Source organism: Dromaius novaehollandiae, chromosome 10 (assembly GCF_036370855.1).
Source record: "Dromaius novaehollandiae isolate bDroNov1 chromosome 10, bDroNov1.hap1, whole genome shotgun sequence".
Taxonomy (NCBI): Eukaryota; Metazoa; Chordata; class Aves; order Casuariiformes; family Dromaiidae; genus Dromaius; species Dromaius novaehollandiae.
In genome coordinates, this window is record NC_088107.1 from 19,689,297 (window position 1) to 19,716,580 (window position 27,284).

Below are 27,284 nucleotides of genomic sequence, written 5' to 3' on the forward strand. Positions count from 1 at the left end.
CATCATTGTGTTTTCTTCTCTTTTACATAGTTTGCTTTGCTTTTTGTGCCAAAATCAGGTGTTTATTATTGGTCTGATGATAGCATATGTAAGTAGATGATACATGTATATGATACTTCCCTCGTGTGTGTCTCTGTGTGTATTTTTTTTTTTTTTTTAAACACATTACCCCACCCTCCAAAGTCAGCAGAGTGGCTCTGGTATATTTTGGAAGTTAGCCCTCTTATGGCAGATCACAAATCTTCGGAAAAAATGTTAAAATTTTAAACTCTAAGCCTCCTGCCTGACATATTGTGTAAAATCAGACAGAAAATGTATTACAAGCATGGATCCCACTGCGTTTCATCCTGTCACTCCACTTCTTTTTTACTTTATCACTGCACGAAGCTGGCAATTAAGGGGGAAGATTGTATGCAACACTCGGGCACTTGCAGGGAACCTACCAAAGCAGAATAATAGATTTGAATGTATTCAGACAAGAATATATTCTTTTAGAAACTTTAACAATGGTTTATACTAAAGTTTATTAGGACTTCTGACTTGAGGGAGACTCGTGATTTTTGTAGGCACTGTTTGTAGTGACCAAGGTAAAAATGATACGCACCCAAGTGCTGGAAATACAACTTGAGTGAATTTAACCAAACAAAATAACATTGCAAAACAGTGTCCTTGTCTAGGACAGAAAAGTTGTCAATGATAATCACTGCACATTACTGAAAGTACTCCAAGTAATTTTAGTAATTTGTTTCAAAAATTGTTAATGGACACAATGCTTATAGTTCACTCAAAGGAGAGATAAATTCTGTGCTAGGGTAGCAAAGTTCAAGGACAACATACAGTAGGCACCAAAGCATTAGGGACGTAAGAACAATGAAACGTTCTATTCTTCTACAAAAAGCTTTTAAAAAACACTTAAATTATGATGACCATAAAAATATTTAATAATGTTCCAGTTTTCCCCAGGCTTGTTCACAGCTCTTGCTGCTAAGGAAAGAGCTCACTGTGCAAAACAGCAAGGGTTTTCAGTTAGGTCTAGACCATTCTTTTGTTATAAAGTCCCCACGAATGTACCAAAAACTACACTGAGTCCCAGACATCGAGACTGAGTGACTTAAATGCTTCAGTTAACGTTGATCAAAAAAATATGGCTCTCCTGTAATTCACAGCTGCTTCTTATCTCTTACTTCAGTGAGCCTGTTTTTCAGCATTTTATTTTGGGGCGCTAGTCCAGTCCTGCTCCTAGAGCCATACAGTGACCTCAGGACTTCAGCCTCTTCCCTGAGCTGCACCGTTGCGAAGAGCTTGGGAAACATTCTGGTTGTGGTGTCGCACACTTGAGCTTGAAGCCACAGAAAATTTTCCACAACACTATTTTTTTACTTCCTACACTATCAGACAAGGATGCAGGATATCTGAGAACAACAGATTAAAAAAACCCAAGGATTAAAAAAACTACCCTATTTTTACTAAGATGGATGACCTTTTCAGCTGCTGCAGCTCAGTCTGGCTTCCTGATTCTGACTCTCTTCTGCTGCATTTTACGACTTCACCTTTCAGTCGCTGATGGCCTCCCCCACCCAAAACTCCTTAAAATGGTAGCAGCACCTGAGAAAATATTAATACAAATTACTCTAATTCTTTTGAAGCCACAGAGTATACATTAGAGAGAAAACATTACTATCATCAAATTAACTATCAAAATATTTGCCATCTGTTGAATTCTCAGTTCTGTCCAGATATTCTCAAATCAGAAATTCTTAACAGGCTCCAGACTGAATTCAAACGTCTGATGCCAAAACTACTCCAAAAGAAGCAAGCCTCAGTTCAGAGACAAATTCATGATTGAAGTGCAAGTGTTTAAGGCTGAGATAGCAATACTGTTACACACGTACTTACTGTTGGGCCAAAATTGAGATGCTAACTTCCCACCTATCATAAGTATTAACAAACCATTTTCCCCTAATATCATTCTGGCCAGCTGGCCACATGCAACTCATTTCTTCAGATCTTCCTACAAAGACTCTGTTCCTGGCAGTACAGAAATCTTGGTTTAATATCAGCTTGACGCTGCATGAAAAGTCACCCTTTTACGCATTGATCCCTCACACACAAACAGTTGGTATCATTGCGCAAATAAATGATAGCATCCTACATCACTGATGCACAGGAAAGTGCTGATGTTTCGTTTCTGAACTGAGATTAAATACTGAACTCACTGGGGAAAATGATGATCGAAACTCTTAATTGTAAAGAAGATGTTGTTTATTCACTTCTTCATTTTTGCACAGTCTCACTGAAGGCCCCCCAGAGCATTAACATTTCTTTTGTCCTCACGCACAAACACTGACGCGGATGAAGAGAAGAGAGATGAACAAACGTCACTAAACGCCACCACAGAACACATGCCTAGGGAGCAGGCTAAGCATCCACTCGGGCCGTATTTCACACATTAGCAACCAAAGACAGCTCAGAACTGTATACAGGAGAGTGTACAGCCAGCAGGAATCTTCACAGGAAAACTCTGAATTAGTTTTGTTTTAATGACTAGTAATTACCCAACTGACTGAGCAAATCACAAAGTAAGGACGTGAACACAGTCTTACAGAGCAACACAACTGCATTGACGGAATCCAGCTGAATGCACAGTTTCAGAAACCCAAGCAAACCACTGCTGTTCTTGAAATAAACTACAAACTGTAAAGAAATCCAACATTTCTTTAAAACTGTCACAGACCTTACTAATACTGTATATTTTATTTAAACTGTGAGCCTCACTGCAAGCCACCTTTTTACTAGCTTTAACAGTGACAGTAAAACATTACCATAAGCACGGCAGAGAGCCCTGCTGCGAGCGAGCGAGCGAGCTCCCAGCGGCGTGCCAGGCACCCGCCCCCCCGCCTGCAGGCCTGCCCCAAGGGCACCCTAATGGCACCCATGCATCTACCTCGCACCGGACACCCAGGCAACAAGCCCTGTAATACCTGCAGCTTCCTGAGGGAGGTCAATCCTCACCGCTGGCCCTGCTACTATTTGATTCACTGGCTACGGGTCTCCTTCCCTCCCGCTCAGTGCGGTGTCAGACAAAGGAGACACTGCCACAGGTGTGACCCGTTAAACCATCAGTGGCACTTTGGCAAGCTCCCTGCTTGGCGGTATTGGGATCAGCCAGACAGCACCGTTTGTAACAGGGGCACGTGCGGGGGTGTCCCCCACACACGCACACGCACGTGCGCTGGAGAGCTGGCAGGTTAGATTCGTGCACAGGTTACAGCACTTCCTTCTTCCTCCATTTTAAACCATGTAATTACATTCTACTTAGCTGCTCCCTCAGACCTATCATATAAAGCATCTCATCCCAAGAATATTTTAAGAGTAATTTCAAAGTAGCATTCTGTTTAAACGTGCTTTCTAAAGCAGCTCTCCATGCTTACACAAGCCCTGCAGACTGCCTTGGTCAAGACTATTGACAACTCTCAGCATTCAAATCATGAGTCAGGCATCAAAGAGTTGATGGTACAGAAAAGTCCAGAAATAAAAATAAAAAGTTGAGAAAGGGAGTTATTTGCCTGTATGCCAACTCAGGTCAACAATTTTCAGTCATTTCTCCAGGAACGCGGACTCTGACTCCCCTTAGAGCAAAACTGAAATTCTCATGTATGGTTCTGGGAGCTGAGCTACCAATGTCAACTCTGCGATAAAATCACAAGGCTGCTGATTGCTCCAAATCTCACCTGAAGGCACTCCTTCAAGACAGGAGATAAAATAAGTCTCAATTTAGTCCCCAATTCTGCTCCTTCAGGTGCCTACCACTATGATGTGAACATTTCCATACAGGTTGCCAAAGGTCTTTCACACACACAAAACAAAACAAAATGAAACAAAACCAAACAACTATCAAATGTGTAGCTATGGTCACTGTTCCTTATATCCTCTGTGATATGAGTTCATTATTTAAAAATACTATATACTTAAATATATTTGATGATGCTTTAGAATGTTCTGATGGATATTCGGATGGATATGTAGATGTTCTGATGTCAGGGAAAGAAAGAATGGGTTTCTGTTTTAGAATGCATTTTAATATATAAAATTATTTTTCTTATTCTATCCTACAATACATTACAATAAAATCTGTTGTATTTGAGAATATATCCATTTATCTTATATGCTCTCACTGACCCTCCAGAAGACAGCTAATGAAATCTTCTCAGTATTTATATAACCAGAAACAAAACTCTTCAGGAGTTGTCCATGAATAGCATATTATCATAAAATACTGATCTATGAATACAGATTTCCTCTGGCATCTGTATGCATTCATAAAATACAATGAAAAAATGAAATACAATTACTTAATTCATGAGTTAATGATCTAACTAAGTTTTCTGAAATAGTCTGCAGTGAATGGTGGTGCTGGAATGGATTACTGTATATGTACCTCTTTCTTTAAGGTGAAAGCAAAATCCAAATAGCAAATCAAAAGGAAAGAAATATTTTGGACTTCAGGAACTTCCATTCTACATTATGCATCTATTCCTCTTTATTACAAGAGTTTAAACCAAACCTTGCATCCAAAATGCTTCATTAGTAAGGATGCTGCCACATGCCCTGCTGGTTAGTTACATCAAAGTATTCTCACTCTTTTTGGACTTGGTCAAATATGTTCACTTCTCTTGAAATAAAGAGTTTGTGCAGATGACTGTGATTTCAATGATATACATTTTAGAAGGACAAAAATTCCTTACCAATTCAAACCAAATATCAGTCTTAACTGCTTGGGTCTCAAGAATAACCATGAGAAAAGACATGGAGTTCATTGGGAAGTTCTTTTCAAATAAGAGAAATTTACCTAATAAAAAGTAAATACAACATTTCTGATAATGTCTGTCTGCAGGAAGTATAACATGCACACTAGCCATTAAATTGGATAACCAACTACAATTTATTAATGTATTCAAAGCAGAATAATTCTCTTGCATGTCAGAATACAAATACTACCTCTTTTTGCCCCTTGAAGCCAGTGGTTATTGCATATGCTAAGCAATTTCTGGCAAACGTGACTCCTCCTGGAAATCCTGTATTAAAGCATTAGTATGCTCTTAATCCATGTCAAAATGAAATTTCAGCTTCTACAGATTTTAAACTGCTGAATAAAATGAGGACAATGAACAAATATTATCATCAATACTGTAAACAGGCTAATGCCAATGAGAAGAGCACCTTGCTAGTAAGTTTTGCCTGTGCCCATTGCAATGCTTTTAAGCAGTTTCTACCACCCTCCTGCAAATCTTGCTTTGTCCATGGTGTGACGATGGTCAGCTCCAACACAGAACAGATGCAGCCACAGACTACTCAAATATACGGCTCTGGCAGCAATGGAAAGGAGCTGGTCAGATTGAAAATCAGAATGAAAAGGGATATAGTTACGAAGTGACTAGAATTTGCTGTGTATTTTACCTGAAAGATGGCATTCTGACTAGCACAATACTTCCTGACTCAACATAGACACGGCTGCTGCACTGAACTGGGAGAAGTGTTGGGGGAAAGAACACAATCAAGTGATTCACGAACCCCATTTGCTGCGACATACAAGCTGTCCTGGGAGATCTCCCATCCAAATTAGCCACAATAAAGTCCAGGTTAGCTTCTGAGAACAAGCAGGGATATCAAACAAGGTGAGATGCTTGCAAGCAACAAGCGTTTTATTTTTGCCAACTCCTTCTGTCACTTACGATCAACAAACAATTGCACTTTACTGCATAACTTCCGTGACTGACTTGTAATGTTTGCAAAAACATTTAAAAAACATGTAAAAAACCTGTAATTTTTGCAAAGTTTTAAGAAATTTAGTGAAGAATACAACAACTATAGTCAGAAAAACCTAAAAAGGCGAGGATTTATCCCACACCAAAAAACAGACAACTCTACCATGGGCATTTTGTGAGTTTTTCTTGGTGTTGGTGAGTTGGCTTTTTTTTATAGTACTTTACATCATCAAGTCAGTGCTTATATATCCTCAAAAAAAGCAACTGTTACCTTCAGTTTACAGACGAAGAAAGAAAAAAACAAGTAGATAACTACAAGTCATGCATTTGTACACTGGACTGCCTAGCTTGTAGCACCAATCTTCATTGAAAAACTCTACAGGTAAGGCTCTTCTTTCTTTGTCCTTCACAACCAGTTCACGACTTCATCAAGATGACTGAGATATCACACAATAAGCAATAGGACACATCTGAGGACTAGAATTTTAACAATGTATCTCATACTGTTTAATCAACAAATATTTTACAACCAAAATTTGGACCTGCATTCTAAAAGCAGTTCTTGCAATTATGTGCTAAGATTAGATCAAAAATCTTAATTTGATATATTACAAGAACAGGCTTTAGATGAGTACAAGATTCTCGCTTAAACATTTGTTTTAGATGTTGTGTCCTTTAAGGGAACAAATTATGATTTAAAATAAATATATGAATTGAAAAAAAAAGCCAAAATCCTTGCATCTGCAGCCAGTAAATGTCTAAAAAATCCAAAAGAATTAAGAAAACGCTATGAAAATGAATCTAAACACACATATATATATGCAGGCACACACACTATACATGTACATAAATACGCAGGAAGTAAATGTTTATTACTAAGGATTTTTCAGATCATCCTATAGTATTTAATAGATAATTGCACCCTAAACAGAGAACATTCAGTGCTGCTTTTTAGATTTCTGTGGGATTTAGAATGACAGCTGTCTCACAAAGTTGTCTCACAATTATTTCTCTACTGTTCAAGCCCTTTCAAAATCATGAAGGAAGTTTATTAGCCTCAATGAATTCCTTGGTTAACCCCATTGACTTTCATCTACTTATATCTTGGATGAGTCTGGCCTATCATGTATCAAATGGAGCCAACCTTGGCTATCAAGTTCTTACTATAACTGGAGGATTATTTTAAGCTTAATTGAAAGGTCATCAATATTTTTAAAAAGTAGTATATTTGCTTTGCTCAGTTGCTCTATTAAGTGTTTATAAAGTAATATTTTTGATACAGACAAAAAGATTTCTCTTACATTATCTATCCCAACTGAATACTTTATCTTAATGTGCTTGTACATTTGCCTTTCATTATTCTTCTGAGATTGACTGAGTTGCAAAAATTACAGTTTTTCAAGCAGTCTCCCATCATAGTAACTTTTTCTTTTTTTTATTTCAAAATACACTGAGGTTGAATCTCAACTTTTCATTGCTTTGCTCTCCTGAGGAAAAGAAATAGAATCTATTATGTCCCCTTCATCAGCTTCGAAGAATAAGGGGAAAATAGGGAGAGGGAAGGATCTGTGCTAGAAGTTTATGCAAAAATTGAGACTTGAATATAGCACAAGTAGCACTTCAACACTTCAGACTCCTTCAGTGCCAAGACCCCTGGAGAGTTGAGTTTAAATCACTAAACTTATTTCAGGAAAGGGGAGAACACTCTGGAGAAAACTCTGTCGACTCCAGCAAAATTAATAAACTGGTTGCTACTGATGTGAACTACATTTTTTGACAGGAGTTTCACAAATTTGTAATTCCCTTTCAGCTAGCTTGCGAATACTGCACTTGTTGCTACTTTTTAACAGTTATTTAATACTACCTCTTTAGCAATCAAAGCGATACAAATTGGTAAGCTTCACTCAAATAGCATTTTCAGAGCCTTTGATAAGTGACAACAGAAAACTGCTACGACCTATCTGTGTGTCTGTCAAAGAGGGCAGCCTATGCTTGCCTCATTTAACATGTTCCTGTACTAGAAAAAATGGTTAGTCCTCATTACATCTTTTTTGTTGAAATAGATCAGAATTAGTAAGTTGAAACTGATCTCAAAAAAAAAAATCCATAACACTATACATTTTTCATTAAAAACAGGAACCAGTTTCTTCTATATGTTATGTATATAAACAGAATTAAATTAATTTTGATGCAACTCCATTCATTTAGCAGATTTACACCCTGAATTTGGCCAGACCCACCCACTACTTTCAGAATTTTTCTTTTCTCCTTCTCATTAAAGGCCATTGGTGTTCTTTTTTTTTTTTAATACGTTTTGGAGGCCAGCTGTTTTGCAGTGCTCACTGCACTGTTGTGCTGGTAGGGGATGAGTGGTACAGTCAAAATCTCAGCAGATCCCTCTGCTAAGGGACTAGTGGAAAAGCTTAATTCCTTTACAGAGATGATCATGCTCTAGAGTTCAAATGCAGCTCATAATGCATTTAAAATGTTTAAGAAGGAGAACAAGATGTTAATATCTCCTTGACCTTGGGTATATTCTAGAATTTATATAATAAAAAGGTTTATGAGATATCAGAATTACACTAAATAAAGGAATAAAACGCAAATTAAAATGGAATCCATTTTCTTTCTATAACATATACTAAAAAGGGGCATGTACCATCTCAGTAAGTTCAGTCATAAAGGAGACTGAATCAATGCCCCAAACAATAATTAATTATACATTTACTTTGTCGGTATAGAGGTCCTTTTTATTATTATAAGGTTTTATTTGTTTTAGTTGTGCAATTATAAAGCACAGCTATCATACAGATGCATTTTTCATTTACGTTAGAGCTCTAGGAAGCCCGTAACTGTACTGCCAGGTTAATATGCTCCCCGTGATCCTACCCATATATATTCAGACATGGCTGTTTTGACCTACTAGCACTTTTCCAGTAAGTAGGAGAGATCTTCCCTTAAGAGATCAGAACAGTTTCACTTAAAAAGCTCTATTCATAAGCAGGAAAATATCTGTTGTGGAAAAAGAGGGGGAAGGAAAGACCATGTTACGTTAATAAGTGTCCTAAAAATACTGTGTAGATATGTGTGCTCGACACAGAAACTGTGATCACAACACAGGTATAATCACCTGAACGGTAGAGCTGGGACAGCGCACTCGTGCCCCCCGTCTTCCGGTAGCTCTGGCAAGGGGCAGCGGCGTGCTCCCGTTCAGAGGACAGGACAGGGAGGCGGTGTACTGCATCGGTCAGTCCCAGCCTCCTGCTGCGATGCCCGCAGGCTTCACAAGGAGATTTGGGGAACGTGATTTGCTGGGTTAGTCTTGGAGTGGAGTCCATTCGCTCTTTCAGCTCGGAAAGGCTTCTTGGTTATTACATTGAACTTGAAGTAGTGCAGCAGAGTACTTCAAACAAACATTTACCGCTTTCAATAGGTACAATCAACTTGGCACAGAAAAAAACAAAGTCCGTTTTAGATATAAGCCCCAAGCAAAAGTCCTGCTTCCAGCACATTTCAAACTGACTCGAGTCTTTTTTTTTCTCTGCGCACTAAACTCATGTCACATATCCCCTCTTACACACAAGCCTGTGGGAAGAGACCTGTCTCCTACGACTTCAACGAGCTGATACGATCGACACGGCACGGTTGAACCTGCCAGGCGGAAGCTAGATTGTTCACACAGCAGCTCTATGAGCCGAAAAGGAACAATTGCTTTGTGACCGAAAGACCGCACTAAGACTTGAGAGAGCTGTGTTCAGAGTTTGGTTTGGCCATCAACTTCCTCCAGGACTGTGCAAAAATCACTTCATTTCTACGTATTACTATTTTCTATCAGCAAAATGGGTAAATGCAGGCTGTTTCTTCCACCCTTTGCCTTGACACTTCACATGATCAACTTTGTAAGACAGGACCTGATTCTTGAACTATGTTTCAGTCATTTTCATTGGGCATGCTGATGCCTCCTAACAGCATGAAAAATGTTCTGTAGGGGTCAGAATCACTGAGAATCATCACAATGTCAAGAATGGCATTATGGGAAAACAGAGAAATTTGGTGAAAATAAATGATTTTTCAGTCTCTTCTGTGCTTTGTAACACCATCCTCAACATCAGTCAGAAACTGTGAACTATCTCCAACCACACAGAGCTGGCAAAGTGACTAGGATTTAATTCTTTCCTTAAACTTTCTGCTCCCTGAAGACAACAGTCCCCTCAGGAATCCAGAGAGAGCTTTTGCAAATGCTTGGAAGCAATATGAAGCTGGGTAGCAGTAAAAAATGGCATGAAAATATCCAAATAATCCCACATTAGTTATTCTCAGGGCTCCAGGGAAATTAAGCAAGGGTGGGAGAAAGGCATAACCTGAACTCCTTTACATACGCAGCTCAAATTTACAGCATTAGCAATTGAAGCCCAAGACAAGAAAATTGAGCACTGGTCTGTAAATTCATTCCAATGACATCACCACCTGGATTATCCCTTGGGGGATGGCTTTTGTAGCAGTGGGAGGAGAAGGCAAGGGATTGAGGAAGGGAGATTTGATTATGTTTGAGCTATTTTGATTTGAGGATGCTCTTAACTGACAAAACAGAAAGCATCTTATCTGAAAAGGGATTTTGCTCAGCTGCTTTAAAAATCCTCCATACGTACTGAAAGTCAGCACATTCCCTGCAGAATCAATTGGCTCAACAAACTCTAGACATCCTCTGTACTATCTTTAAAAAAATGTATTTCCATATAAAAATTTACTCCAGGCAAAAACATGACATGCAAGGGTTTGTCCTGAGGCAATTAAAAAAAGAAACTTTTTATAAGTAAATTTAGCGCTGGCAAAAGTTGCTGCATAGACAACACCGGATACCAAAGGGGTTTCTAACGCAACCAGCTGCAGCGGGGCAAACCTCTCTGCTCTGCTGCTGCTGCTCGTCTGACAGCGGCGTGAAGCAGCCGTAGCAGAGGGGGCGAGAGGGAGCTGAGCTCTTCAGGCTCCTTCTTCAAGAGACTTCTGTATAAACTTACTGTTAAACACACGAGCAGTCTCACTGATTTAAGGAAAACCCTCATCCAAATATGTGAAGTGCTTAAATGACCTTCCAAATTTTAAGCAGCAAATCACTGGTCTCTGCTGAAACTGCCAGTGAGACTGGCAATTAAAGTCAGCTAAGGGTCTGAATGAAGCCACTCTGACACACAGGTGAAAAACTGGTGAGAAAATGACACCTGCTTCAGAGGATTTTTTTGATTGCTCACACTCAAAACCGGCGTTTATCCAAAATGTGGCAAGACAGTAATCAATTCCATCAAAGCTGTTCTTTTAGAAAATGATTTACAATAATCTTTATAGACTTTCTGTACAAGAAGCATTTATTATTTTTTGAATTGAATTTATTATTGCACAGCACACACCCATGTAATTTTCCCTAGACAACAGCAGTGACACCCATGGAATTATCCCTAAAAAGACAAAACACAAAAAGAAGGTCACTGGGAAAGGAGGGGGGAGGAAGAAAAAAAAAAAAAGCTTTTGGTCTTAAAATACTGAAACTACAGATGACCATCCATACAGGTGGACTAATGATCCTGTGCAGAATACAGGAAATTTAGGGGCTAAAATATAACGCAAGCCAGACTGGCTGAAATTTTATCCTTAGCTGGGGATCAAGGGAAGGCTTGCCAAATGGCACCCAAGAGTGATTCAGCCAGATCCTTACAGCAGGAGGGGGCTGCAGCAGCTGGGTCGGCCCATCAGCAGAGGCAGCTGAGCACCGCTGACTCCCAGCCTGGAGCAGGTCCGCACGGCACATGAACCAGGTACGCTCATCTGCATCAACTAATCCAGAGCTGCAACAGCCCAACCTTGGCACAGAAAGAACCAAACTGCTACCTACAGCATTTAACTTTAGGCATCTAATTAAGATGCCTAGAGCATCTATAGCCTTACTTTTAGGGAATATAGTTAAATGCAGATAGAAAGTGTAAATGCTCCCTCTGTACGTCACAACTAATATATAATAGTCTAAGATCCTCTTTCCATTCTGTATCTGCTACCGAATTTAAGTTGACGTCTACTCTAACAAACCTACCATTCTTCCTTCTTCCAAACTTGTCTGTTATCAGATTTGGCACTAAATAATGAAATACATTTTTTTTGGAACTACCTTCAAAGAAGACTTTATAGCTAAGGCATTCCAATGCTCTGTGTGGCCACCATGCACTCCTTACGCAAACAAAACTCCCATTAACTTCAACATGATCAATACGGGGTGGAATATCGTAGCTTGAGCTGCTGGGTAATAAGTATGTAATTTGGCATGTGCCTTAAGCCAAACAGTGTGGTTTATCATGCTCGCTTTTGAGGTAATACAGTCTGTAACAAACACTTCTGGGTAAATGTCTCTACTGGTTAATACATGTAATAAGCTGAACAAAACCCTGTAAGCTGAGCTCCATTGTAATGAAGAAATACTCATACTCATTGTAGTTAACTTATATCAAGGTTAGTATATGCATTAAACATGACGAGATGTCTCCAAGCGGGGCTCTTGCCTTCTACACATGAGAGTTTGTTACCTTAAAATGACTTTTCAAGAGACCTTACTATGCATCTGATCTCACCGCAATGCAGCAAACTGAGCTGGGTTAGTTCAGCCTTCTCTTGTGATCCAAATAGTTGTGCTCCCTCCAAGTATCCCCAGGAAGACAGGCATCCAGTGGTCCATCAAGCCTTAGAGTTGGAGGAACGGCTAACATACTACTGTTTTCTTATTTCTCTGAACTGTATACATTAAAGAATGAGAAACCTTGGAAAACTACTGCCTAAGTCACTACGCATAAAAATAACGTATTATCTTGTGACATCAGTAGCATTGCATAAATGCAACTAAGAGTAATACTTCAATCAAAAGATAAGAAAAGGACACAGAAGAGAGAACTGAAAGAAGAAAAAAGGTAATGTGGGGGCATTTTGAAAGATAAGAATCAACTAACGTCTAATTAAAAGCAAGGGAGAAATTCTCCAAGCAGCTCCTCTGTTGTTCCCATAAAAGAATTCAATGTTTAGGTCCCCACATTTATTTGTGCACAGGAAATGGATATTTGCATATGCAGCTAAATATGCACATGTGAATATCTGGATATGTATTTTCCCATACAGATGGGAAGTTTAGCCAATACATCTAAGGCAAGGATTTTGCATGTGTCCTTGAGCCCAGCATTCAATCTCTGTTCCCTATCTGCATTGTAGGGATAATATTGCCTCACAGGGATTCTAAGGATAGGATAAGGATAAATAGGATTAAGTTTGAGAGGTGCTAATACATCAGAAAGCTCATATAAAAATCCTGATAGGTTCCTAACCAATATGATCACAGTGTAATGATCAGTTATCTGAGAGATACTCAATAATAATATGGGGCCAGTTGGTTTAAATCAGTAATTGCAATTCACTGTTTTTTTTCATTTTCCAGTCAAACGCCTGGTAAATATGATGAAAAAAATGGATGATACAGCAAAGTGGAGTTCACAAAACCCCCTTTAAAACCCAGAGATTTAAGTCTACCTGACTGTATTTCCTCACCTTTTCCTAACCCAATTTGCCATGCTCAGCAGGGCTCAGACAAGGAAACTGTAATCTGTGGAAAGAGCCTCTTTCGGAGGCATTGAAAATGAGCACTATTCATTACAAAAAATCATACAGGAGTTGTATAAATATTTACTGAGCTGAAAGAACATGTTGGCCAACATTTTTCACAAATCAGTGAAAAGGAGTCCCTAATTAATGAAACCAAAGCTGTAGGGTTTTACTAGGCACTTAAGACTAGTTCTGGAAGCTGAACACAAATGCCACAGTTCAAAGACTAGAGTCTATTAGGCCCAGCGCACTCCTGCTCTCGGCTGACTGCTTGCAAACTGTGAAGAGGATTAAGGTGGATGGGATCGCTGCCAAGTTGAAGCTGTTAAATGACTGCATTACAGAAAAAGCTCCATTACTTACTGTTAAATATTTTTTCTACAGTTCTTGGCCACCAGAAAGATAAATAGGGAAGGGGGAAGTTACTTTCTGGAGGGGAGGGGGAAATAAAAGGATGCACTTACCGTACTGAAAACAGCGGGATCGTAACTGCATGACCCACTGAATACAAGTAATAACTGGGAAAAAAAGCGCAATAATTAATGACGAAGTCTATGTGCATTCCATTAAGTGCAAACAGCTGTCATAAACATCTTAATTTAAAGAGGTGCTGGATGGGGAATTACAACACTGTAAAAAGCTTCTTCCTTCTGCTGCTCCACAGAACTGGAACATATCAAGGTTTTAAATTTTTAAACATAGCTTTCATGTTCTTTAGAGCACAAAAAAAATTCTCTGAAAAATCAGCTTGCAAAGAGATTCATCCAACAGCTCCTACCTTTGTCTCTGGCTGGGATGCTTCCATACACCAAAAAGAGATTGTTCTGCTTATCACGGTTTTTAATACAACAGCTTAACTATCTCATGTAGTGGGACACTCTTCCTCATTATATCTAGAGTATATACAAATCTTCCTGATAAAATGTCACATCTCCTGCTAAATTGGGCAGACTTCAAAATCTGCCCATCTTCTTCCTACAAAACATAAGCAGTAACACCATTATCAAAATTAAAGTCCGAAATATTTAGAAGTCATAAAGAAAGACCACTTCTCTTATGTAGGGTGGGACAAGAGGAAATCTAGCAGAGGAGAGCAACTCTGTAACTATGCCGTAGCAAGATATTATCAAAGGAATAAAAGAATTTTGTGCATGCCCAAAATACATTCTCAAAATGGCAGTTCACTGTTGCCTATTCTTTGTATGCAACATTTGCAAGATGAACAGATCCTAGCACTACTGTCTCCTCTATTAAGCTAAGTCACTTTATTTGCCACACCATATTTGAACATGTGGGGTTTTTTATTGCCTCCTCTTGCCAGTAAAGAATGACTAATAGCAGTAATTTGTAATTTCCCAGCTTTTGTGGTTACTTTTCTAAGCAGCCTTCCTTATCTTTTCAGAGTTTCATTTTGGGGAAAATTGTCTCTTATACAGTATTTTTTCCCATTTCGTGTCAAGTCAACACCTTCTGGGTCCTAACTATGCTGTGCGTGAGAGCACACTGACACAGTGATTAAGACTCCTTTTGTCTTGATAACGTTGCAGTAGCATAGCTACCAGACGTATTTTCTGCCTGTGTTGGTCAAGCAAAGCATGGTGGAATATAACTATTTGACTGACTTTCACACTCTGAGACTGAACCATGAAGACAGGTACCAACTACCGGAAACACTACTTACCCCTTAGAAAGGCTTTTCATTTCAAAAGCAAAGAGTATATAGAGCCCTTGCCAAAAGGAACACTTAGTATTCATTTTCAGTCCCGGCATACGTGAAACCCTTCCTTTTGGATACACAACAGGTGGCCGACTTTGGCCTTTGAAGACCCTTCTCCTGACCCTCATCACCCTTCTAAGCTGTAACGTAGCTCCTCTGCTGCTTAAACACAGGAAAACAGGCAGTACCAGTCACACGGAAACTCTGGGCCCACCTTGCTAAACTCATGCCCTCTGCATAGACTACTGAAGATTATGAGGCCTGTTTTCCTGTGAAATACTGACCCTTCTTCTAAATCAATCTTAAAAGATGAACAACTATGTATGCATTCCATTCTAATACTCCTCAATCTTCATAAAGCTCCACTACATGTAGGTAGTTTAACAAACCCTCCAACTACAACACACGAAAAACATCTGAGTTAAATTGGTATATTAGGAAAGAATTGGAAAGTACAGAATTTAAAGAATATAAATTGATCATCACTGCATTTTCACAAATCTCTCCATTCAAGTCCAGAATGTGTTGTTTTACAGGTTTTTTTTTGTTTCACAAATGGTTGAATTAAAAAAAAAAGTTTTAAAATGGTTTAGTTTTCTTCATGTGTATCATTTCAAAGTATAGCAAAAGGCAAACTTACTAATGTCAAATTTGGCAAAACATCAGACCATACTCAGGCCATCAGGCCTGAGAACGCAGTGCAGAAAGGCAGAAGCAGCCTGCAGAAGTACACTGGCAGACTGCTCAGGTGGCTCTCTTACATCTGTATTTTCACATTAGATTCTCAATCATCAACAGTACCACAACCTGCTGTTCAAGTCTTGATTCAGTTGTCTCACATGTCAAACCCAAAAATTCAGGCACAGAAGACGACTGGCTTGAACTTAGTCCCTCCCACCCCTTTTCCAGGCAATGTGGATGCAATCCACATGGCAAGCTTTAACTCACGTTCAGCCTTGGCCAACGAAGACAGCGTAGGCATAGCCTAGACCTAGCATTTAAGTCTGTCAGGTTTGGGATGATAATGTGTATCTGTATTTGAGACCATGAGAACTGCCATCTTTTCACAGTCTCCTGAGGAAATAAAGCATAGAGTTCTAGTTACCAGAGCATAAAAGGAACAAAGTCTTAAAATGCCAGGAATATCCACCATTTCTTTGTTTGCAGTAATAAAAAAGGTGGAATTTAAGTTGTGCTTTTGTTTCCATATCTCCTTGTTTTGCTCATTTGTGCAGGTGTTTTTTATAAGTAGGAAAAACTGAAATGGCAATCACTCATTTTGGAAGCAAGGAGAGAATACGGTAAAGTGGCAAGGGAGTTCTAGTCCCAAGAAACACAAGCTGCAAGCTCTGCATACACAGCTGTTTCATCTCAAAAGCAAGTTGCCAGCGTATTCCAGGAACAACACGCAGTTTGTTCCTCCTTCTTCCTTTCAGTTTCAAGAACATAGTGCAAACTAACCAAATGTACTGCATCATTCTGAGACAGAACCAGGGAGAGCGTAGGATGAGAGATGGGACTAAACCTGGACTGGACCTCAGTAGTGACCCGTAACTTCATAGCTCAACTAGCTCTAAGTGCAAAATGCCAGGTTTCATAGCCTGCCAAGGCTATTGCCAAGCTACTCATTTTGAGCACTGCCCAGATTTCTGCTGAGATGCATCACTGGAACACTTCCCAGCAGTCCTCTTACCTGGGCTTCCAGGTTTGACAGCCTGAAAAAGGTAAAATCACCATCTGGTCTTTTCATTCTAAAACACTTCAAAATGAGTAAAGAAACCCAAGAATGTCTTAAGTGTGGCATTCAATGAGTTATACTGAATGTGTGTTGTCATTCTCAGAGCAATGAGACAAAATATTCTATTGGCATGAAACCTACAGGCTAAGGGAAAATGAAGCAATTTCTTTCTCCAAAAATGTTTCAAATATCGAGAGATACAATAACTTGCACCTAGCCTCATCCTGAAAGTATTAATTTGACTCCTGATACCTTTTCCAAAATACATCCAATATCTTTTTCCAAGCAGGAAAACGTCTGTGCCACCTCTGTCTTCTACTAGGATTTCTTTCCTTAGAACCATTCAACAGCAACACCTCGCCTGATAGTACTTTTGTATCGATAATTTTTAAGAGTTGTTTCTTGCTAGTTCTTCTTGTTCAGATGAGCTTGTATCAGTTGCTTAGCATCGAGATAAAATAGGGAGTAATGATGTATTCCTGTACCCAGCTCTCTAAACGAAGAAAAAGATTGAAGCTTTTTAATAAAGCAGGTTTCAATTTCCCCTTCTTGTTCCACCCCATCTTCTAATAACGTATGATTTTCATAATATCCATTTGGTATTTTTCTCTATGAGCAATGAAAAGCATACAGACCCTCAGCATCACTGAAAAAGACTGAACATAACAATGCCCCTACTTTAGAAAATAGTCACTTTCAGCATAGAGCGTAACCACAGGAATCCATTAGCTACTATCCTATTCCATGCTAACATTCATACTTGCTTAGTTAGAGCAAACACTGCAGAATATGATAAAACAATCAGACTTTATTTACTATTACTTAACTGCTTTTTTTTTTTTTTTTGGCATCAAATTCTTTTTGTTCTCACTTTTTAAGATGTCAAAGGTAAGGAAATTTTGACCAACATTTGACAAAAATCAAACATAAAGTACAAAACACTCTCTTAAAAGTTTCATCTAATTCGCTATGCATTCTCTACCAATGCTAATTCATCTGTTTTAATGCCACCATATTAGCACTACTGCACTAAAATGCAATCCGTGTGACCACCTAAATGATGCTGCTTGGCAGAACGACTGCATAGAAACACAATGGAAACTGCCTCTACACAAAGGCTGCGTCAAAACGTCTCAGTAGGAGTGTTAATACAGTCTGTGTTACAAAGAGAGTCTAAATATTTCATCTGTTTACAAATTTCCCATCAGTTGTAATACCCCATTTGGGATGCATTGAGAACTAATGTAATTCAGTTCACTTGCATTACTGGCAGAGCAGAAACCAATGACCTTTCCATTAAATATTAAAATGCTAATTATCCTAAAGGGAAAACTTAATGATATTAAGTGTTATCTTTTTAGCCATGCAAAGAGACTTAATGGAAAGATATGCACATGACGCTTTTGTTTGAAAGACTGGAGAGAGGAAGGGATACTGCCTGGTAAGATAAGAACCTTGACTATACCTCACACTTGCCCAATTCAACATGTCTCATGAAAACCCCAGTGTAGACAAGAAAAGCCAGGATTATCATTATTGGAGTTCATTGGTTTCAAAAAGGGTAATCTTAATCACGACAAATTGTACTTTCCTTGCTTACACATTCTGGTTTGCACAGGAAAGTTATGACCAGTTACTGGCCAAGTACAAACAAGGCCTCGCGCTTCTTGCATGCCTGAAATTTAATGTGAGTTCATTCAAGCTTGGGAAAATAGATGATGGTTAGTATTCTTCAATAATATCCCCAATGACCACAACTCTAGCTCAAAATTCATGCCTCAAATGGACATGAATTCATAAACAGAGATGGATCTCTTTTCTCTAGACTTTAGTAAAGGAATTAAACAAAAACATGCAAGAAGATGTACTTAGTTTAATTAACAGCCAGCATTCTATATTAAAAAAATACATATTTTGAGGTGCCTTCATACATTGCTTTTATGCTATACAGTAAAGAATATTAAATGAACGGCACATCAGGAAGTTAACAGTATCTGGTTGCCCAGGTACAAACAATGCTCCTTCTTGACATCAGTGAGCTTATGAAGATTTTTAGCCCTAAGTGAAATACATAAAAATAGCATGTTTGTTGGTTAGCAAAATACATTTTATTGATACAGTTGGAGGGAAATTAAAAAGGACATCATCTTTGTTGTTTATGGGATCGAAAATGGTCTGAAGTGTTTGGTCCTTCTGTCATATTAAGGATTCCATGGAAGTAAGTGAATCCCATATACTTCCTGAAAAAATCTCTCTGTCTATTGTTCCTAAGGGTAATCAAGAAAAAAAGGAATATTCCAAAAAACGTATTAAAGGGTAAGTGGCAACAGTCATTTATATAAGGCCCTAATGCTCAAAGTTAGACCCCTCAAGCAGCCTTGAAAATATCAAAGATCCATTAGATCTTGCTAAGCTGTAAAACACATTCCAAGGAAGTTATCTTTTCCCTCTCAGCTCATCCTCACGCAGATCAACTCCTGACAGACCCTGAGAGATTGCTGCAGGATAGGCAAAAAGATGCGTTGCACAAAACTCTGGGGATACTAGAGAGTCCCTCTGCAGCAAGCGGAGATCTAACTCCCCGCTGACTGCTCACAGGAAACAATTTCTAAGTGCTTGGTAAGCAAGAGGTTAACAGCCTATAAGAAAAAAAAAGAAAAGAAAAGAAAAACACCTCTAACACAAAAATGTTATTTCAATTGTATTACATTAGGAGCCCTGAGGGTCATGGGGTAGATAATCAAAAAGGACAAGGAGGAAATTAAAAAAGGGAAGAAGGCAATCAAAAAGGGCATTTAGAAGGACCCATAATCCTCCATAGGAAGAATACTAATTATACTACTGCATCATCTTATAATTAACCCTGATCTAAAGCTTTTTTTTTTTTTTTTTCCCTGTAATAACTTTCACATGCACAATGATTTGATTGCTAATTCTTGCCAGTACTTCTTGAACTGCTATTTTAGTTTTGGTAGCTACTTTTTACATAGCAGTTTAACTCTCATTTCTGAAGAAGTGAGACAAAATATTTAGTTATTTGAATTGTTTTGTCACCTGCCATTCTGATTAGCATGCTGGTTTCCTTATAGTCTGTCAGTGGTGGGTAGTATGCTTACTCTTCTCCTTTCCCCAAAAGTCTTTAGGAGTGAAAGCCTTTAGGAGTGAAATTAAACTCCCAAATAAATCAGTGTGTTGTGCCCATTTTAGCAGTCAATCTTGGCCATAGGTCTTTATAATGACTTCCATCTGTATTTCATATTTTGTTTAATAAGTGCGGGATATTACTGTAGCTAGCACACTGAATTCTCAACATACTTTCCTTCCATAGCAGACCCCTGCTTGGACTCACCTACATTCTTGGCAACTGGGCACACATTGCTATGATATTTCTAATGACTTACAAACAAGTCTGAGCTTTTGTCAAGCTGTAGAAAATAAGTAAGCCCCAGGAGAAGGGGCTTTCTCTTGGATGAAGGCTACTCATCTATGAATGAAGTAAAAATTCCCAAACTAACCTGAGAGTTGACACATACAATGATTTCACAAGAAAATCTGGCAGGAAAAATTTATAAAAAGGAACTCTACAAGCAATCTAGTGGAATAAAAGGGACATAAAAAAGTCCATAAGTAATCCTGTCTGAAGTCTGTCTTCAAAGGAAGGCATCTACAGACCTGACATCAGTTTTTTTTCATCTTCTGGATTCATTCTAGCCATACACACACTCTGCAGTTATGAAAGCAGACCTGCTCCCTTGTTAGGTTCAGATGTATAAATAAGCATACAACAGCAAAAATTACTTTCTACCTGAGTTATTAGTATGATATCAAGTTATCCTTTTGTTTTCTATACTCTTTTCATGTATCTGTAAAAGACCTTGTTCATTAGTTCTTAATGGTCGGTAGATTCTCAGATAATTAATGTTTGCAGGGCATTATTCCCAAATCAGGACTAATCCATGGATTGGCCTCTCTAAGGCTTCATCTGGAGTACGTTTGGTGGCAGGAAGCACATTTTAAAAAATATTTTAACAATCACATTAATTCAGAAAGATAGGGCCTGAGGGTTTTTGCCTATATGGTAAGGGAAGCATCAGCCTCACAGAACTCTGGAGAGCCAGCGCGCAGTGGTCAGCAGCACGCCCTCCCTGGACAAACACGTCACTCCTCCACAGGCTCCAGCAAAAACCACAAAAAGCAATCTATGTGATTGATGCTACTTTCCCTCCAACTGACCAATGTATTAGTGCCACAGCAAGAATCTAACCCTGGTTAAATGGCAAAACCTGATCTTTCCTTCATAAGAGTAGACTTTAGTCCTGCATTAAGTAACTTTGTCTAGGCACAGTAGCATTTTGCAAAGAGCAAACACCAGGATTTCTTCTTGTATCAGTTAAGACATTTGAGTAAGAATTTGGGAAAGAGGAAATCTACTTGCATAGAAAATAAGGGAAAATAGAACACCCCAAAATATGAGTAGTCCTGCCCCAAAATCTCAACCCGTTATTGTTCCTTCTGGAACTCAATCTTAATCTAACTGCGCATTCTCAATCAATATTTAACAACATAAAAGCCACATCACCCTGAGGCATTCAGTATTCTCATACTCCTAATATTTCTGTTGTGATAATATTTAATATGGTCACTAGATCATTTGAGTTGATGGTTACACTCCTCAGATATTACTTCCTAAACCTGAAGCCAGTTTAAGCTTCTGTTGAAATCTGCACCATCAGGAGGCTGGAACTGGAGGTATGAAATTACAGAGTAATTATTATTTAAGGTATCACTTTATCTTATTCAGAAACACTGACTGCTGCTGGAGCGGTTTGGTCATAGGAAATTGCCACATTTGTTTCTTCTTTTTGCCCGTTATCTTAAAAGGCAGACAAGCAGTGAAATGAAGCACAGCATCGTCTCATTAATGACCTGCCATTCTTATCATCTTCCTCTTTTCATAATACAACGAACAATTAAGAGCAAACATAGTAAACAACTAATATTCTGCAACATAAAGAAAAAGCAAAATCTGCCATCTCATAAATGAACTTTAGGTCAGCTTTGAATGTTGAGCAAGCATGCCCTACTATGCCTACCCAACCTGTGCGCTCACAGCATACAACTAATGATGTTGAAAGTTTTCCTTATTAAAAGTTGAACAGTTACATTACCACTTTGCATCGCACTCTTGGCCTGGACAACTCAAGGTAGTGCCTGCTTAAGCAGATGCATACTCTGCAATCAGAATACAAGTATCAGGGAATCTTTTGTCTCTACGGCTAAACAGAGCCCTCTTATTACATTGCCAGAAGCCTGACATTGAAATATTTTGCTGTGACTGGTATAACACAGTAGCATACTGACACCAAATCAAGATGATTTCACCTGCTTTGACCTATTGCATTTATGAATGTAACATGAAGATCTGGAAAAGGCAGTAGCCACCAACAGAGAATACCTCCTATTTATTTTTTCATCACAGCTCTCAAAAAAAATGGCTTCATCACAATGATTAGGTATCAGTTCCAGCTGGAGAATTTGAAAAATCAAAATACATTTGGATAATAACTAGAAAGTAACCATGTTAGAAACCCAATTTGGAAACCCTTTTCTGCTTCTACTAATGCCCCGAGAACCACGCACCGTGGAAGTCACATTACATGTCGAGGCAGCGTGGTGGGAAGACCACATACTGACAGCTTTCCAGATACTGTGGCAGCTCCCTGGTGGGTTTTTTGCAGCCTTCAGCACTTACTGAATGCTGATGGCAGCTTGGACCCAAGTCTTTATTCATTTGTTAAATAAGCAGGCTACCAACTTCTACCTGTGCAGCACAAAATGGAGGCAAAGATTTTAATGCTTCTAATTCAAATAAAACTGAACAGAATACGGATAGAACATTTATACAACTTTTCTCCTCACTGAATACTAAAAACAATTTGCAAACAGCAGAGGTATTATTCCAAAGAATAAAAGAAACCTGCAAAAGTCTAATTAAAAATGTAAGGCAACCTAAGCATAAGTTCGTTGTAGCTCCCCCCGATTTGCTATCGGCTATCTGAGCAGACATGTCACTGAGGCGAGTTTGGGTTTGGGGGTATTTCCATCTCATATTGGCAATATTCTGAATTCAGACATAGACTTACATATATACGTACAGCGACATTCAATGATAATGCTGCAATTCTAATCACTGCGAGCTATAAACAAGTGAGATTCATCTACATCTCTTTGGGTAAGAAAAAAAAAAGAATTTCAGCCACTGACTCTCCAATATGCAAATTAGAACTGCATGAACTACTCATAGAGAATAATCTTTGTGACAAATTTCACCCTTTTTCCTGGTAATGAATAAGCTTTGGCTTTCACGAATTCACTTGTGATTTAAAAGAACTTGACCTTTTCAGAGGAAAAAGTAAATTAGAAAACCATTGCCACTGCACAGTCAGGATTCAGTATCAGCGATCGCAGCTGTGTGACTGGTTATTTAATCGCGAGGGACTGCTTCTGTTGCCTGACTGGTTAAATGTATATCTGTAACTGAGTTATGATGATATTCACCAGCTGGATTACAGACTTTTAAAAAAATGTTGAAAATTAATTGCTGAAAAAGACCAAGACCATTTTAATACACATTGGAGTCACATTTAAAATGAATGTAGATGGGTGCATAATCTCATGTATTCAGGAGACAGCTAAGCTAGTCAGTCTTAACCATTTGCCTGGGCAAATTCTGGCTTTGGGCAGTGTGGTGTTTGTCTCATCTGGAGATTATTTCATAATTTGGGAGGCTGCTTGTAAAATGCACTACACGTTTTCCACATTTCAGTCCCACCCAATCAACTCTACTTGTCAGACACAAGCAGCTCCCGCATTCACCAGCAAAGAGAAAGGCAAGGTGAAATACAGGCTGTGCAAGTGCCTAAAAAGCAACGTAGGGACCAGGCATTAAGGCAGTGTGAAACAAAAGCTGTTAAATTAGAAAGTATGCTCTTTTTATTCACAGACAAGAGCCTTGTATCTGTTTACAGCAGTTTACTGTATTTAGCAAGGTAGGGACACTGTAAAAATCTCAGCTGAATCCTTTAAACTATTACTATCAGTAATAAGTATACAAATTTTGACAATCCCATTCCAGGATTTGTGTCAAGTTACAACCATAGAGATAAGACATTATCCCTGTGAAGGACTTAAAATTGGAAGTGCTTAAATTTCTATAATACAAGAGGCAAGCTTGGAGTTAGAGATATCCTTAACGTTTGTAGCAGACAGGAAACCTGTTTGAGCTAGGTCTAGAATCAAGGTTTGCTAATTGCGTTCTGTAACTTTCTCTTCACCAACTTCTTAATTACTCACCTAAAATTACTCACCTGTTGAAAAAAGTATTGACGAAAAAATCAAAAAGCAAAAGCTCCAAGTTTTTCAAAATACTATGAAAAAATCATTTAGTTTGAATAGTCTACTGCACTGATCTCTCTTGCACTGCCTGATGGTACTGAGACAGGCTCTGTTATTTCTGTCTTATCAAATCTTTAAAGTGAAAGATTAATTTAAGATGCCAGGAACACAGCCCCCCCAAGAGGCAGAATGAGAGAAGTAAAACATCTCTGCCCCTGGAGCTTCAATACAAACACAAAAACTCAAGTTTGGCCAGTTTCTCACAAATTGGCTTCACTAGACAGACCACATACCAAATCATCCTGCAGGACTTTTCCTAATCTATCTGGTATCCTATATGGTTAAGTATGCAAGAGGAATCCCACCCTGATACAGTTCTTCACTTGCAGAGTCTGTGCTGTCTCTTTGGGTGCCTAATCCCAAATCATCCTCAATGCATCACCTAATTCTGTTAAAAGCATCCATGAGATTGGATTTACAATGCCTATAATCTGCAAGAGTTTTTACCCATGTCCTTTCTGCTTTAAAGCACTCATTTCAAAATAATTTCCCCAAATAGATATAATTACAAGCTTTATGGCATGTGCTGTTGTCCAGTTCATGGGATTTTCACATACTTGGGTGAATAGAAACTCTCATTTTCAGCCCAAGATCTCTGTGTGACTGCCTTCTTTCAGTGATTTTTTCCTTTAGGTTACACTGTACTGACATGAGCTATGTTTTTTCTGCGGGTAGGTGTAATTTATTCTTGACTATTCATTGATCATTCAGTCAAAACATAGATCTGAAAGTGAAACTCTGTCTGAGAAGAAAGGTTAAGATGGAAAAGAAAAAATCAACTGCTGTTCCCACAGGCTCTTTCAGGGTAGGGAAACTCTTGAGTTCATGCAAGTGCTCCATTCTGGAGAGTGTATTTTTCAGACTACCATCAGGCTTCCAAACAAGGGTCACTAAACTCTCAGTAATGCTAAATGCTTAGCTTCCCAGTGGAGGGTGGAAAGCACAACAACACACAAACTATACATTTAAAAGAAAAAAAATCACCTTATGCAAAAGTACATTAATCAAGGAAAACAGCTTCAGGGCATGTGGAGTAAAAACTGATATGGTACATGAACTTGGTTCATCTAAGATGCGAAACTCACTCACTCAAAGCTTACAGTTTTGTCTGGAAAAGCCATTCACATTGCTTGACACGAACCAGAGCCTGAGAAATCATTAAAGGCACCAGTAGCAATGCTGTTAGGCTTTGTCGAACACAGCACAGCCTCTGTGAAATGGTTCCCTTTGAGCAAACAGAGGTAAATGACACCAATTGCTTTGTTAGACTGAAGGCCAGAAATAAAGGCTTTTACAGTTATGCAGAGTAGAAGTCAAAACCATTGCAGGAAAACTCAATTTTAGTAAACAGTCTGTAATGAAATAATGCTGGTGGTTCTGCTAGCCAGAAGCTTGCTGAGGCCTTTGAAATGGTAACGCCCTTCACTGTACAGGGGAAAGTTAGTAAATCAAGAATCTTGGTGCACCAAAAATATTACATTCTTTGAAAAGACATACCTATTTCCCCAAAACAACTCTATTTTCAAGTTAGCTCCACTACCTCCCTTCAGCCTCATTGTCTGTACTCTCTCCTGCTTCTACGTTATAAGGCGTATAAGGCGTACTCACAACGCAACAAAGGTTTGCTAATCCTGTTTGGACTTCACAAGATACTGTTTCACAAAGAAGCTTTCCCCTTTTCCCTCAGCCACATCTGTCCTCAACATCTCACTCAAATGTCATGTCCTTGCACGTGTAAGGGAAGTCAGCACCCTTCGTGTACCTATGGCAGTAACTGGTTTTCTGTACCTTGGCATGCTCTGCTTCTTCCAAAAAGTTCTTTTCTTGCAGACAGAAAAGCAAGTGTCACAAGTTCAGTTCATTATTCAATTTTCTAAAATATATCACTCTTCCATCACCAATTCACTTCTGAAAGGAACTAGGCCACCATCAGGCAGAAATGATTTTTTGGACTTTATTAAATTGGGCACCATCCTAGACAGTTACATTTATAACCCTTTACCCATGCACCCAGTGACACATGACATTGTTTAACACAACAGACAAAGCTTGTCTACTTGGCCCCTAAAATATCATGCAACAAGATGACATGCAACTGTTACTACATGTGCTTTCATCTTCCTGTGCACAATCTGCCATACACCCAAATTCTAACAAAAAGAGAATCACCTGAAACAAAAAGAGCAATATGAGGTCAATGGGAATCCACATGCTGTTCAGATCCAGCCACACTGTCTGGGCAGGGTGAACGGTATTTGAAGTCAGCTGTTCTTGAACAAGGAGGTCAGAAGTGGAAAGGTTTCGAACCCAGTCCCAGAGCCAGATCCTGCTCTTAGACAGTCCTTGGGTTTTAAGGGGCTTCAGGGAGTGTTGCTTGTGACTGAACTTGGCTCCTTGGCGCAGTGCAATAGGAACAGCTCTGTAAAGTAAACCAGCTTCCACGGACAACCCCAACACCCACACTGTACATGCACGTCGGTGGGGGTTATTTTAGACCAGCTATAGTCCGGTCCCCTGGACTGGATGTTCATTGGTGTTTGAGAGCGCATCGGGTGTGCTCCTGAAGCACATCTTGCAGTTCAGCTTTATCTGGAAAGAACCCACTTCACATACTCCAAGGCTGCTTCACAATACAAACCAAAACACAGCACAAGGGAGATGACTGGGACATCTACTTCAAAAGCACACTCCTGTTCCAAGCCAGAACATAAATGCAGACAGCAGTGGGAAAAATTTTCTTTTAATCACCTCACTAATAAGTGTCTCCTAGAAATTCCATAACTATTCTCCAGCTAATAGCTATGCAAGTATTAACTGTTGACACAAGTCCTAACATTTTCCTATTATTATAGCAGCGTTGTCTGCTTCTTATGAAGAGAATCTAGTTGTCCTAAGTCCCAGTAAGCATGCTGCGCTTTCTTCTTGTAAGACTTACCTTCTGTTGATCTGAAAGCTTTTCTTGTTGTATTTAAACAATGTA

The 27,284-nt window shown here is 38.9% G+C and overlaps 1 protein-coding gene across 3 annotated transcripts in view; it reads right to left on the reverse strand.

Annotated features, from left to right (window-relative positions):
• Positions 1–27,284, reverse strand: part of RORA (RAR related orphan receptor A) — a 396,655-nt gene that overhangs the window by 129,174 nt on the left and 240,197 nt on the right. Inside the window, exon 1 of one of the 3 annotated variants that reach the window (XM_026113411.2) lies at positions 13,859–13,903. The exons of the other annotated variants lie outside the window; for them this stretch is intronic. Within the exon in view, the coding sequence (XP_025969196.1) occupies positions 13,859–13,889 (31 nt within the window). The 5' untranslated portion in view covers positions 13,890–13,903. Of the gene's footprint in view, positions 1–13,858; positions 13,904–27,284 lie in introns of those variants that run through there. 3 annotated transcript variants of the gene reach the window in all.